This window comes from Eutrigla gurnardus (genome assembly GCF_963514095.1).
Source record: "Eutrigla gurnardus genome assembly, chromosome: 17".
NCBI lineage: Eukaryota > Metazoa > Chordata > Actinopteri > Perciformes > Triglidae > Eutrigla > Eutrigla gurnardus.
The window spans coordinates 8,022,846-8,037,816 of NC_139928.1; the positions used below are offsets into that span (position 1 = coordinate 8,022,846).

Sequence of the window (14,971 nt, forward strand, 5' to 3'; positions counted from 1 at the left end):
CTAAGATATGATCAACTTAAAGAAAAGGCTTTTTAGATATTAAAACATTCAACAAGCTCACCAGATCTGATGTCTGTTTTTTTTTAAATGTTTTCTTACAATCAAGACAGAAACATACGAAACATACAAAAACGTGAATGGATACATTCTGGTTTGATTTTTGCTTTATTCCATCAGTAAAAAAAACTAAACAGCATCGAACCGACTTATGACGTGATGCTGAAATTTAAGTAAGTATTAATTAAGTAGTAATTTAAAATAGTCTTTTGAGTTGTTTTCGGGCCCAATAATGAGAAGCTCAGATTCGTCGAACTTAGCTAAAGAGAGAAGAACGTTTTACATGAGTGAGAACTGTTTTTTTGTGTGTGGCTGTGATAAGTATGTTGGCTCTTACTACTCTGCTCTTGAATTGTGGTTTTGAGGTTTCACAATACATAGAAAAGTGTCACATCCACTCCCTGTCTCATATTTCAGCTTTTCAGAGACGGAACCGGATGTTGAACACTGATGAGGCAAAATATTCTTAACATTAATACATAAGACGTTGTTGACTTTGTGAATTAAAACAAAATCACTTAAGTTCAGGCAAAAAAACCCCACTGAGTTAGGTTTAGGAATAACATCATAGTTGGTTATTTCCTTCATACAGACGCTAAAAGGTGCCTCGTGCATGGGTATCAGACGAGTGTCGTGATAAAGCGTTTGGTCTTTTGACTGGGGAATGAGAACAGGCTGGTATTTCACAGTTGTTGGTTTTAGTTAAGGTCAACTAATCTTCAAGGTCGAGCTTCCCTGCATGTCACAAATTCATCATGATTTACTGTTTTTTCATTCATATTATTTGCCCTTGGTTCAACTGCTTGATTACAAACATTGTAGGTCCTGACTCCATCAGCCCAGCAATCAGCTCATTCCCCACACCTGAGCACCATTTGCCTCATCAGCCACTCGCTATATACCAGCCTAGATTCACCAACTCTCTGCCAGATTGTCTTGTGTGTTATGCCTAGTTTTCCAGTGTTTCCAGCCTGTTGTGTCCTGCCTGTATGATCCCTCTGCCTTGTCTCCCTGCCTTCCTGTTTTTTTTTTCACCCCTGCCTGTGTTACGGAATAAAGCTTTTAGACTCTGCCATTGCCTCTTAAGTTGTGTATTTGAGTAGTGACACTGCAGGCAATATTTTGTTGATTTGAGCCAAGTTGCTGTTTTGGAGAGAATGTCAGCAAACATGAAAAATACTATATTATGATCACGGCACTTATGATCTAGGACCACAGAAGCTGAATATACAGCTTTAAGGTCCCATATTATGAAAAACAGGTTTTCTCTGGTTTCTACACCTTTAAACTGGTCCTCCCTGAGCCTGTCAACTCCCAGAATGAGGAAAACAAGCGACTCCTGCATGGTCTCTGCAGCCCACCCACTGGTACAACGGCGCTCTGACAGGCTGTTCAGATTCAGCTCCCATCATTACATAACGACACATAGGCGAGCCATAGCAATACATCCACGTAAACATTGGCGCATTCTGCCGCTAGCGTAAGCAGCATCGTCTCCGTGGCTCTCTAAGTAGGCGATGACAGAAAGAGCTCATTAGCATTTAAAGGTGCAGGCACAGAAACAGCCTGTTCTCAGCAGAGCTCATTTGAGCAACTTTTAGACAGCTGAAATTCAGGACTACGGATGGGTTTGGGGCAATGCATATCAAATCCAGTGTTGTTGGACCTCTGACAGCTGTGTGAAATTGATGAAAATCAGTTTTATAGGGGACCTTTAATAAAAGCATTACTATCGTCAACGCCATTTTTACTTATCTTCGACCAGCTTTTGGCATCTGTGTCCACACATTGTACAACAACACAGATTTCATGGAACTTGTAAAGCTTTTATTTTCATAATACAGTACCTCTATAATCTTATTTACAAATGAATATTATTGTGTGTGTGTGTGTGTGTGTGTGTGTGTGTGTGTGTGTGACAAGGAGTACTGAAATCTGAAACGTGAGCTTTCATTACATTTAACGTGATACTGCTGCAGGACAGAAATAAACCATAAAACCATCAAACTTAAAGAGCAACGTTCAAACTAAATAGTCTGCTTGCACAGGTGTGTATTTTAGTGATGCGTCAGTAATACAGAGTAAGTACAGCTGCGGTTTACAAGCCGGTTGCTAAGGCCTGATGTTCATCGTGCTGGTTAACTTGAATTTTAGTATTGTTCATCTACACGTGTGTCCCATAAAAGCCATTAATGCTCTGCCCTCTTCTGCACTGAGCTTAACATCAGTTACATTCATAAGGCCATGTTTAGCATCTCTGGTGGTAGAAAATATGCAAAGAAAAGGATACTTTGATACAAGACGGCGTCTAGCTATTATTGGCTATTACTGGCTTTGCTTTTAATAGTCACACTACCTTCTGCCTTCTTTCCTATTCCTACAGACTCACCACCACTTCCACTTTCCATCTGTGACTTTATCACATGCAACAAAACACAACAACAAAAACAAGGAAAATATTAATCTAATCTCAGCCCATCCACATATATCCAATCAGGTCAGTAGTTTTTCTAAAAGTTTGATTTTTTTATTTATTTTTTTCTTCAAAAGCTTGTTGTTTTGGCTAAAATTAGTGCATGTTTTGTAAAATACAGAAAGTTTTGTCGCAAAACTATGGTAAAATAAGTCAACGTTAATTTTTAATTTTACATGGGCACAAATGTCTGTCTGCTGGGTTAAAGTCCTGTGTTTGTTTGACCCGTCCATCCCGAACTCGGAGTTTCTCGCTATTTCAGTCAGTTTCTTTTTATTTTTTTGACTATCCCATATCCCATCAATCCCCATTGGGAGTGAGGATGGGTTGATTCATTTGATGAGTTGAATTGGAAACAACAACAAAAATAAAATCCAGAAGACAAACAGTAAGCAAACCTCAACATGAAGAAAATTATAATTTGAAAATTGTTGTGTGTTGGAATGTTCAGCAGCAGACTGATTCCAGATACCTGCTCACAACCTTATCATCATCATCATCATCATCATCATCATCATTATAACTCCGATTCAAAAATGTAAGATGCTGTCTAACATTCATACCGATGCTTGGAGGGAAGGAAATTACTTTAACTTTTTACTATTCCTTCTTTTTCCCATTAAGTTACCAACCTTCTTCAAACACGTTTGGCCAGGACAAGTACTATGAAAACTTAATGAACACTAAATATGATCATGCGATGTATGTATCAATCTGTTGTTCTATGCCAAATATATGTTAATAAGTAGTATTTATTACCAAAATGTAGCTTTTTTTAATTTGAATGTGAATTTTACTAATGTTCAATGACTGATCTTGAAGTAATAATAGATTTATCCAGTCAAATATGATTTATTTGAACTTGTCATCCTACTGATCAAATGATGTGAAGGAGGTGAAAGCGGAGGCCAACAGTTTTCCACATTTACTTATCTGTATTTGTAAGCCTTAAACTACATCCACTGTTGTATGACCCGTTCCTGCCACCATGATAGTAGTGGGTTTGGACCCGCAGCTGTCGTCCAGAGAGCGGTCAATGGACAGGGTCGTCCGTCCGTCCACGTCGTCCGCCAGAGCTCTCCTGCACACCCCCGCCAGACTGAACCCCATCCTCCTGTCCAGCCCCATGCAGAAGTACAACAGAGGGTTCACACAGCTGTTAAAGTAGGCGACGCCCTTCGCCAAAGGGTGCCAGATGGCCAGGACCTTGTTCTTACTGTCTATCATCTTCACCAGCAGGAGGCAGTGGTACGGCCCCCAGCACAGGAAGAAGGCCACAACTAATGATGCCAATATGCGCAGGGGGCGGGACTTCCCTAACAGTCGGGTGCGTCGAATGCCAATTCCGGCCATGATGTAACAGATGAGAATGACCATAAAAGGCAACATGAAGCCACACGTGAATCGGATGAGGAAGAGAGTCATTTTGATGCTGTTGTCGTACTCTGGCCCATCCAAAGAGCACTTGCTCTGGTTGTTCTTCAGGAAGACCTGACGGTAGACAAAGTACGGACTGCTGAGGAGGGTCGCAGCGCTCCAGACACAGACGGCCACGATCCTCGCCACGCACAGGGTGCGCCGTCGCTTGGTGAAGATGGGCCGCCAGATGCAAAGCACTCGGTCCAGACTAATCACCGCCAACAGGAAGACGGAGCAGAACATGTTGGCGTATTTAAAGAAGCCGTTGAACTTGCAGACGAAGAGGCCGAAGGGCCACTGAGAAGAGAAGAAGAGCTTCTTAAGGAGGGAGAAGACTCGCGTGAAGCAGAAGATCAGGTCTGCTATGGCCAGATTCACCAGCCACACGTTGGTGACCTTTGGCTGAGGAGGAAGAAGAAACGCAAACAACAACAAAAAAATAAAGGAGAAAGAGTTTAGAATGTTATAGTCCTGAAATGTACATTCTATTATAGCTTAAGCGCATCGTGAGTTAGCTTTTACAGATTTTTTTTTCACGGATTATATTTGCTTTTGACATATCGCAAATAAGTTTCAAATGGGAAGTCAGTGGTTGATGGGTAAAACAGATAAAGTGAAATTACCATTACCTCTTAATAGCACATGACATGGTTGCAGGGGTGTGTAACGTGTTAAAATGATGTGGCGGCACCACAGAAACAATTTAACCATCACAAAAACATCACAAACGTAACTTCAAAATGACAACATTATTTGGAACACAAAAACAGGTCTGATAGTTGAACGTGTGTGTGTGTGTGTTTCACCCATTCAGCTCCCCTCCTGCTGGTTATACTACTCCACATGCTCTGAACATTGATAATTCATGTGGATATGTTTAATTTCCACATCCACCAGTTGCCATTGGCATTGTTTCCAAGGTGCGGACAAATCAATTTAACACATTACATGCCACCACCACGTAATGCACGTTTTGGAAATTTCCTGTATTTCTGTGAGACCAAATTGGAGCTGTATTGGATGCTTGGATGCTCAGGAAAATACATGTCTGTAATTCCACCTTGAGCTTGAATCCGGCCACCCAGATGACGATAGAGTTTCCGGTGATGCCGAGCAGGATGGTCAGAACATAGAGGACAATGGAGACGATGTCCATGACGGCTTTCACGGACTCGGTTGCCTCCTGGTCATTCTTGAAAGGCTTGCCAATGAAAATAGAAGCATTGAGAGACATCTTGTTGCTGGAAGACAAAGTACAAACGAATCAAAACGCTACCCATCATGTCTGCCCTGTCTATAATGGACAACAAGGGTATTAGATTGATTTGTTAGAAGTTATTTACCTCTGCATTGTTTGAAATAGGATTACAACATTTGATTAATTGTGTGCACAGTTTAGTCATTTGTACCCTGGAATAACCACATTTTTCAGATGACATAGTTCAACCAATACGTCACAGGCTGACGCTGGGTCAGACCATTCGGTACACTTTGTACAGAACTGCGTAGCCCAGCACGTCAAACTATGACGCCCCACTATGTTCTAACATTGTGGATTCAAACGGATCCACTTTAGGCAACAACTACTTGTGTGCTAACTTGGTTTGGCATAAACATCATGGTTGAGTTTGATTATAATGGAGATTTAAGAAAGTCATCAAGGGAACAGACAGTTTTTCCAATTGATGTCACTTGTATCGGCCTAAATGACCTAACATGTCAAACCCACATTCATTTATTTGCTCTATTGGACAGAATATCCCATTAGTGTTGTCAAAGATTCTACTTCCTTATTACAAAGAAAACAGTTTCCTTCCTGTTTTTTTCTCTTATCATGCAGCACAACAAAGATACGAAAATTATGTTCAACCCATGATGGTCTCTCTATGTCGTAATTTAAAAATGTGCTTTTGGGTTAATTCCTCTATTACGTCAAGGCTGAAAAAAACATCCAACTCTTCCCGATAAATCTTATTTTAACTTTAATGTGCAAGAGACACACAAGCATGATGCTATGAAAATAGATGTGTTGACACAGGTGCAGTTTGAATGAATGAACGTGGGTTTGTGAATAAATCGCGTGTGTGTGTGTGTGTGTGTGTGTGTGTGTGCGTGACGAGTCAGATGTACCCAGTTGAGTCATCGTGCTTCAGCGTCTGAGAATGTCCCAAGGTGTCATTTCTTTGTGTGCTGCTTAAAATACTTATGGGTGTGAGAGAGACCTGTTCACACCATTTGCTTTACCTTATCATTTAATATTACCATTACCTCTACTGCAACTGAGATATCAGAAAATCCTTCATGTATACCAGAGATCTTTAATAGGGGGGCCGGTCCGCAGAGTTACTGCAGGGGGACCGAAAATGTTCAAAAATAAACATTAACATGAATATTACCTAGTAATAATAAGCAAATGTAAATTGTTGTGTAGAAATGGCAATATAGAAATATGTTCTTTAAATATATGAATCTGTCAACAATTACTTTATTGGCTTCGCAATGAACGCATGCATCATTACAAAGTATTTTTATACATGGTGCTATGCTGCACTACACATTATTATAGATAATTAATACAATTCTATAGGATATGTAATAGGGGGTCCCTCTACCGTGGCACTATAAGCCAAGGGGTCTAGGCCTGAAAATAATTGAAGACTTTTGATGTATACAGTATATGTAATGTAGCTCTTAAATGTGTTAATTTGCTGTCTTACTAAATAGATAAATATCTGCTGGTATTGTTGTCACCACGTGAGTCTGTGTGCGGGTTTGAAAATGTTGTCCGAACCAGGAGGCCGGCTGCAGGAAGCCATTGGTCCTCTCACGTTCCCTGGCCCAATTCTGATTTTTTTTTAACGTTTATTTTTTTCTGTAGGTGTTGTAGTAAGATAGATTGAAGGCATGAACTAAAGGCAAAAATAAAAAGTTTATTGCACCTTTTAAAGTGCAAAGCAGCTGATCCAGACGATAAGTCAAGGCTGTATGAGCCGAATCCCTAAAATGACAACTTCACATACGACGATGGTTGTGGTCCATTCAAAGGGCGTAGGTGTTACATCAACTTCCGTGACCCATTAGATTTGTGACCACAGTTGTACATTTTCTGCATGCATGATGTTGAAAACAGACCCGAAGAAGAGCGTATATGCTTGACTGTTCATTTGGATTATTTTGAATCAGCAGAGTACTTATTATTAGTACTATAGTATTTATTTCTGCTTGGTGTTTTGATTACATATATGTATTTAAATCATGTAGAGATAAAGAAAAAGTTGCCTGATTCACAATCTCTCCCTCACTCTGAATAAACCACAGCTGATTTGTGCATAGACTATATTAGTGGTGAGCATGCTAAGGTGTATGTACTTTTGCAAACTGTTAACAGGGGCTAGTAGATCAAACTACCTCGAGCTGAACCTGTGAACGCCTGGAGAGGGAATCGAGGGTCTTACGGGGTCCTCTTATTTTACACCAGGTGCAAAGGTGAATAAGTCTTCTGTTCATGCTCATATCAAATCTTTGTCACAATCACAATAATAAGAAAAATAAATGAATCATTATTCAGTTAGTTCAGTTCAGAAAGTTAGCTGTTTCATCCAGTTTAGTTGTTGTTATGTTTTTGCACAGAAAATAGGGGGTCAGCACATTGAAGTGTGACCTACAAACATCCATGTGGCCAGAGATAGGAAACCTAGTGACACATAGTGACCTCTGACACAAACGGTTGGAGCCAAAACCAGCGAGATGCCACAAAGTGTGGCACATGAAGGATAAAGATGCAAGACCAAGCAGGTGATAAGTCAAGAGTTAGAAATGACCTTACCAGTGGGAGCAATTGCAGTTCAGCTTCAACAGAGAAGAAGAGGATCCAGCAGGCAGACCAGTACAGAGTTTTTGTTTCTTTAGATTACAGAAGGAAGCTGCTCTGCTCAAAGGGGAAATGAAGAAGAAAGCGCAACTCTACAGCTTCCTTCAACCAGACTAAAAAAATGAGAACGAAATAGAAAAACAGCCCCTATAGTTGAGGGCACTGATGTCATCACTCCTCATTTCTGATGAAGTGAAGATATCACATCACTAATACAAATGGTGCAACTTCTTGGGAAAACAACGTTGGGATTTGGGGGATTTGGCAACATTACTTCACGACAGCAATCAATGAATCAAATACTTAGGACTGTAATTAGCCTGTCAATCATTTTACAGTCATTAATAAACATTCTGGGGGAAGGGCTTCAGACAAAGTAGTATGAATGGATTTACTGAACCAATGCAGGTACTTAAGAATCACACTTAAATATAGTGGGCCCTAGTTTCGTAGACCAGGCGCAGTCAAGGTGCGTGTCCACAGGGGCGATTTTAAACGCGTGTGGACGCGCCGCTTCCCAGTATTGCACGCTTGGTGGGCTGCCACTAGAGGATGATTGACAGGCGCTCTCCTTTAAACAACACCACAATGCATTGCACAGCTTTTCACATAGACAATTAATGGGACGCGGGGAAACACCGCTGCCTGTGGACACGCACCTTCAAGGTACGTGTCCACAGGGGCGATTTTAAACGCGTGTGGACGCGCCGCTTCCCAGGATTGCACAGGCAGCGGTGTTTCCCCGCGTCCCATTCATTGTCTATGTGAAAAGCTGTGCAATGCATTCTGGTAGCGTCGCGGCGAATGTCGAGAGACGGCGCGCGAGTTGGCCGCTCCTCATTTTTCCTAAAGTTGAAGTCGAATCTACTTTATGCTAATCAGAGGCGCCGGGCTCGACTCGCCGCCTCGGGAACGCTCGCGAACGCTCGCAAAAATGTGTTGTTTGAAGGAGATCGCCTGTCAATCATCCTCTCGTGGCAGCCCGCCAAGCGTGCAATCCTGGGAAGCGGCGCGTCCACACGCGTTTAAAATCGCCCCTGTGGACACGCACCTTCACGCTTATGGAAATATTTTAGATGTCTTTTCTATCATTTAATAAAAATGTCCCCCAAATCAAGTATATTAGCTAACCAGTGAAAGTAACATTGTGGGCCCTAGTTTCGTGGCGCAGCGCAGGGCGGCGCAGGGTGGCGGAGCCGGCGCAATGCAAGTTTCGACCCGCGCAGCCTTGCGCACCGTCAAGGTGCGTGTCCACAGGCAGCGGTGTTTCCCCGCGTCCCATTCATTGTCTATGTGAAAAGCTGTGCAATGCATTCTGGTAGCGTCGCGGCGAATGTCGAGAGACGGCGCGCGAGATAGAAAAGACATCTAAAATATTTCCATTTGATAGAATTTGGATTATTGGGTTAACATTATTTCTCTCCATGTAAACATCAAATTACTTAAAAAAGAGTTGGAACAAGCTGGTGGGAATATTAATGTGATTCTGTTTAACAGTCTGGAATTTAAAAAAATACGTTTCCAACATTGAAGCTCCTGAAGAAGAGAAAGCGAGAAAAGAGAGACCCTGAATAAAGTAACATAAAATATAAATACACCACAAGATTAGAATCTACAAAGAATTCAAGCACACAGAAAAAGCAACAGTCAAAAGTGTTTTTTCATTTCTACTATCGGTGCTTTGTGTGCTTATTCAAACAAAATCACAAAGAGTTTAAAGAGTTTTGCAAGAATTGTTTGGATAATTTAATGTTTAAAGGTTTTTGTGGTTACTGTGTGGAGTTTTGAAAAATATCTTACAAAGATAGTGCCTACGCAATCACAAACAACTACAATGCAGGTTCAGGTTCAGGTAGAAGTACTGATTCAACTTAATTACTCAAGTATAAACGTCTAAAAGTACAGGCTTTGAAATGTACTAAAAGTAGGAAGTAGAAAGTATAGTAAAGTAAGTTTTTTTTTTTTTTTTTGCAAGGCTAACTAAATCTTGTGACAAATTATTAAGAAAAAAATGTATCATTCCCCTCTAATGCTTAAAAATTTAAGTAACAAGCCTGTTGAAAAATAAATACCCAAGTAAAGAACAGATGCCAGAAAGTACAGCAACCAAGCAGGTATTTGTAACTTTTCCATGAAATTAGACTAAAACAAAACCATCTGACCAGTCCAAGATACATGTGACACAGACACTAAATCAGAGTTCACTACATTTAAAACCAAACCAATTTCCTTTAACACATGCCACACATGTAACGCGGTTTACCAGTCAGAAAGCAAACACTCAACCACAAGCTCGACTCCACTGATTGGCCAAACAGGTTTCCCATTTTTCCTCGGCAACTGCGTGTGACACAGAGTCAGTGCGCCTTCAAACATAGTCTCGTAGTCCCTGAGACAGCTTGTAAACAAAACCCCATGTCTGATGACAATAATTCACTGCATCAAATAGTGTGTGTTTGTGTGTGTGTGAACCAGGATGTCGCCCTGCAAAATCTAATGGAACACTTCTGCCCCAGCAAGTGTGTTTTGGTATTCAAAAGGTTTATCTTATATAAGAGTGCCATCTTGTGGTTAGCAATGTGCAGGACAGTTGATCTGACCTATTCTATTCTATTCTAGGCCCTTCGATGGACTGGCGTCCAGTCCAGGGTGTACCCTGCCTTCGCCCAATGATAGCTGGGATCGGCTCCAGCCCCCCCGCGACCCTGAATACAGAATAAGCGGTAGACAATGGATGGATGGATGGATATTCTATTCTAATGAAATCCTCATAAAAAGCAATGAATAGATTAACTGTTCTGAAAAAAGAAAGTCATCTGTAAAAGGACTGTAAAAACACTGTCCAATCAAAAAAGTCGGGCCGGAGAACATAATTGGCCGGCCGACCTGCCTGTCTGTCAATGCTTACTTCCTGATTGGCACTCTGTCCATCTCAAACTCTGGGGGAGTGGCTTTGAACAGAGGTCTGAACGAAGGGGGCGGGAGTTCAAAGTTAGTTCAAAGTTCAATGTCTGTGGTTTTTCCAAATTATCTACTCAACCTTTAATTGCAAATGTAATAAGTAAATGTCTACTGAGTTCTGGGTAAGCAGCAAATATTTGTGATTTGCAGGTCTGAAGACGTCTAAGTTAAAACTGGGCTGTATTTGTTTGAAAAATAAAGTTTTTTTTAGGTCAAGGTTGCGTAGATGGATGGATGTTAATGATTAAATGACGCATTAAAGCCTTAATCCCATTGTGATCATATGAAGGTGCGGCAAGAGGAGAAAATCTGGCAAGACAAACAAGTGCAAAAACGAAACATCACATCAAAGAAACATAAAACGACAACACTCACAGCCAGTTCACGTTTCTCTCTGCTTCAATGAGCTCAAGTGATACAGGAAGTTTATTTCCCGAAACAGTTCGGTCAAAGAAAGGTAACTTTAACACAACCTCGATTTACCCACGTGGTCTGACTCACTGTGTGAAATAGTCACAATAGTCACTCTCATCTGACTGGGAGAGATTTCTGGGCTGCATAACCATCATCAGGGTGGAACATCAACGCTGTTTGTTTTACCGACACACAGGATATCTGCAGTAGGTTGACCTCCATTGACCCTCTGATTATGATTACTATAACTAACTTTTCAATCTGTATAACACAGAAATGTTGTGAAACATCAAGCAGCCAGAGTGTTTAAATGTTTTCACTGAACGTGTAACAAAGCTTCTCTATGAAATCAGAAAATCAGACTGATGTCCTACCTGTTACCACGACGATGACGGCAGCTGCTTCAGTCTCAGTGGTCAGAGACTGAAATGGAGACGCATCTTTACGAGCTGTGTGTGTGTGTGTGTGTGTGTGTGTGTGTGTGTGTGTGTGTGTGTGTTTATGCACGTTGAAGATTCCATGTGTATCACTGTTACTTCAAGTGGTTTTATTGCCCAAAGGCTGGACTAGTGTTTGTGTGTGTGTGTCCTCTGTTTGTCTCACAAACGCAAACGGAAACACACACACACACACACACACACACACACACACACACACACACACACACGCACAAGAGACGTTTCCTCTTTCCCTCGTTTTCTCATTTTATGTCATGTCTGGCAGCGTTTACCTGCTTCTCTTTTCTCACACAGTTGCATTGACATTGTCTTTCTGTCTCTCTCTCTCTCTCTCTCTCTCTCTCTCTCTCTCTCACACACACACACACACACACACACACACACACACACACACACCCTCAAACCAACTTTCATCACCATTATGTTATAAATAATCAAATAAACAGTGTTTTGTACAAAAAATATAAAAGAACAATAAAATCCTGAATAACTTCAATGTTGTGAAATTGCATACAACCGACATTATAAGGCCAGTGTTCATCCATACATAAAGCATTTATTTTGCAAAAACTGCTTTCCATGCCATGGTGCAAATGCTGCTATGTATTCATATAAAAATACATTGAAAATTGCACTCCACTGTTTAGAGGGCATGCTATTATCAATAAAGGGAATACTGAATTTACTGTTGTCATTATCAGCATTTGGAGGGGGAACTTCATCCTTCTCTTTTGCTGCTGTCAGAAACTTCCTGAGGAAAGTCAAGGAAGTGATATAGTTTAGTAGGCAACGTGATAGCATTGAGAAGTTTTAAAAATCTCCGCCATGTGGGGGGAGGGGCAGACAGGCATTGTTTTTTTCTGAAATTCTGTGGTCTAGAGCGTCATCTAGTGGTTGAATGAATGTTGTGTAACCTTAAACATGCATGAGTATAATGTAGCCTTTCAAAAGAAGAAGAAGTGATTTCAACTTGATTGCAGCCTCATTTAATGCTCCCACACATCATAAAATGTTGATTGCTGATTGTTGACGGTAAACAGGGTCACATAGTTGGCTTCCAGTAACAGAACCTAAAGAAGAAGAAAAAACAGAAGAAAGGAACTGCAGAAGAGCAGCACTGCTGATCCAACTCTGAAGTAATATTGACAAAAAAGATACTATTAAATGGTAAAAGTAAAATAGTTTTGGGGAAGAAAAATATAACACTACCAAGCCCCAAAGTATACAGAATGTGATGCCCAGAGTTAAGACAGTTTTTTAAATTTAGCCTCAGACAGCAAAAGGACTTACTGCACCTTCAGTACGTCTCCAACTGTTTTCATTACAATTTCATCACCCTCTTTTTTAATTTTCCCTATTATTTTCTTTCCCCTGCCTCCGAGAAATCTTTTGATGTGCAATTCTTCCTTCTGTCGTTTTCCCCTCTGCCAATCAGGTCACTCTAAACAGATCTCATGACCTCCTGAGGTCGTGACAAGGTCATGGTCACGCAGACAGGAACACAGACCTCGTCAAAAATACCGCCGTTTGTCAGGACTTTCTAACACTCACACTTTGACGCTCCACAACGGCCACATGTGGTCAATATTATTAAATTACTGTGTCTCAAAAGTCAACGTGAAACTTAACACGCATACGGACACGCTGCAACACAGAAAACCACATGTGGCCTCCGGGACATGAACAGCTGTTTCCGAAGTGAAAATGAAATGAGAGACACGGACACCGGCCGGCTGGTTGAAAGTCCTGTGTTTGTGTGTTTGCAAAAATGCAAAGTGTTGTCACACCGAGATCCAGCTGCATTGTGTGACTATGCACATGGCTGATACAGTACCAGAGACAAGCCATACAACTCTGTGTCATGTTCCTGATAAAAGTGTAAAAGTAATAAAGTGCTCGTCTATTGTAGAGACGTGCACTTTTCATTTTGATGAATTTGGTGACAGGCGTATTTACGTAAAATGTATCGTGGCACATAATCAATGATGTTGTTTTCAAGCGTGTCGTCACCATGTCTGCTCCACCTAAGGTTAACTGTCCACTGTTGAGTCGGGATCCTCCCTCTAGAACTGTGTTCAGTGCTCTGCAGACACACACCGAGGCTGTAACTGCACACGATTCAGCACTGACTGCACAGATGACTTTATTTACACACACACGTGACACTTTCCCCTCTCACTCCTGCCTCCAACCCGAACCGTTTCCTCCTTCAGCTTTGAGCCACACCGTCGGCCTATTCCGTACTCCCCTCCCCTCACACTCACAAACACGGCCGCACGGCCCTCCTTCTTTCTCCATCGTCGCCTCCCCTCTTTCCTCTCGTCTCCCTCCAGCGTCCCCTCCCCCCGTGGGAAACCCAGAGCAGTGTTACTGTGGTCGTCCTTCCTGGAAGCTGTGGTGGTGACTCTGGCTCCTCCACTCGGAGGCTAGAATAGTGCCAGCCACCCCGTGTGTGTCGATGTTTGTGTGTTGTCTGAGTGACTGTGTGTGTGTGGGTGTGTGTGCCTGTGTGTGTGTGTGTGTGTGCATGCACCCTCCACAAACATTCCACCACCGTACCGTCCGTCCGACCGCCAGCCGGCCTCGCACGAGAGCCACGCCGCCACCGCGGTTCAGTCCTGACGCCAGCCCTGAAGACTCACATTACACACACACACACACACACACACACACACACACACACACACACACACAGGGCTGCGAGCGTATGAGACTGGCTTAAGCACACACTAGCACACTCACTCAAATAAACAATATGCACTTTGCGGAACACACACATTTTTGGACCGCAGACCACAGACATTGCATCCTGAAGTAGATCAAAGCGTTCTCCAGCAGTAAACACACACAAGGCTCTTCTCTGCTCTCTCATCCCCGCGGAGCCGTTTTGGTGAAGCACGGCACAATTATGATCTTTTTGGGAAACAAGCCGTTGCAACTGTCATTCATCATGGTTCAGGGGTGGGGGGGGGGGTTCTTGTGCACGCTCTACGTGCTGGCCGACTCTCTGTGATTCACACTGTTTGTCTCCCTTTCCTTTTAAACCTTCGCTATCCCTCTCATCTCTCCATAACCCCGTCTCCTGCCTCCCTCCCACCCTGTTATTGAACGTCTACGCCAAATCAGTCACCAAACCACAGCCCTTCAGATCTTTTTCCTTTGTTTTCCCCTCTTCCAGTGTCGCCATCCTCCCTCTTGCCCTCTTCTTTACCGTCTGTCCATTGTTGAGGAGACAGTGGCGCAGACAAACAGGGGGAGAAGATATCCGCTGGTGTACCACAAGATTGGAGAGAAAGAATGGCAGAGAGACAGCAGAGG

The 14,971-nt window shown here is 42.2% G+C and overlaps 2 protein-coding genes across 2 annotated transcripts in view; both read right to left on the reverse strand.

Moving 5' to 3' along the window:
- LOC311028478 (formyl peptide receptor 2-like) overlaps window positions 1-11,686 on the reverse strand; it is a 65,936-nt gene extending 54,250 nt beyond the window's left edge. Inside the window, exon 1 of the mRNA XM_084033080.1 lies at window positions 11,570-11,686. The gene's annotated coding sequence lies outside the window, so the exon portion shown is untranslated. The remainder of the gene's footprint in view (window positions 1-11,569) is intronic.
- Window positions 1,936-7,912, reverse strand: LOC311028477 (formyl peptide receptor 2-like). Its single transcript, XM_084033079.1, has 3 exons — window positions 7,776-7,912; window positions 5,010-5,190; window positions 1,936-4,351 (listed from the first exon to the last, which is right to left on the reverse strand). Exons 2-3 carry the CDS (start codon window positions 5,181-5,183, stop codon window positions 3,479-3,481), a joined length of 1,047 nt encoding a protein of 348 aa, XP_083889205.1. The 5' UTR covers window positions 5,184-5,190; window positions 7,776-7,912; the 3' UTR covers window positions 1,936-3,478.
- Window positions 11,687-14,971: the final 3,285 nt, after the last annotated feature.

What these genes read in the sequence shown, in the direction of transcription:
- LOC311028477 (XM_084033079.1), bottom strand. Translation starts at nt 5,183, where the DNA reads ATGTCTCTCAATGCTTCTATTTTCATTGGCAAGCCTTTCAAGAATGAC. An exon ending in TGGCCGGATTCAAGCTCAAG is followed by an intron (nt 4,352 to 5,009) that starts GTGGAATTACAG and finishes CTTCCTCCTCAG; the next exon opens with CCAAAGGTCACCAACGTGTG.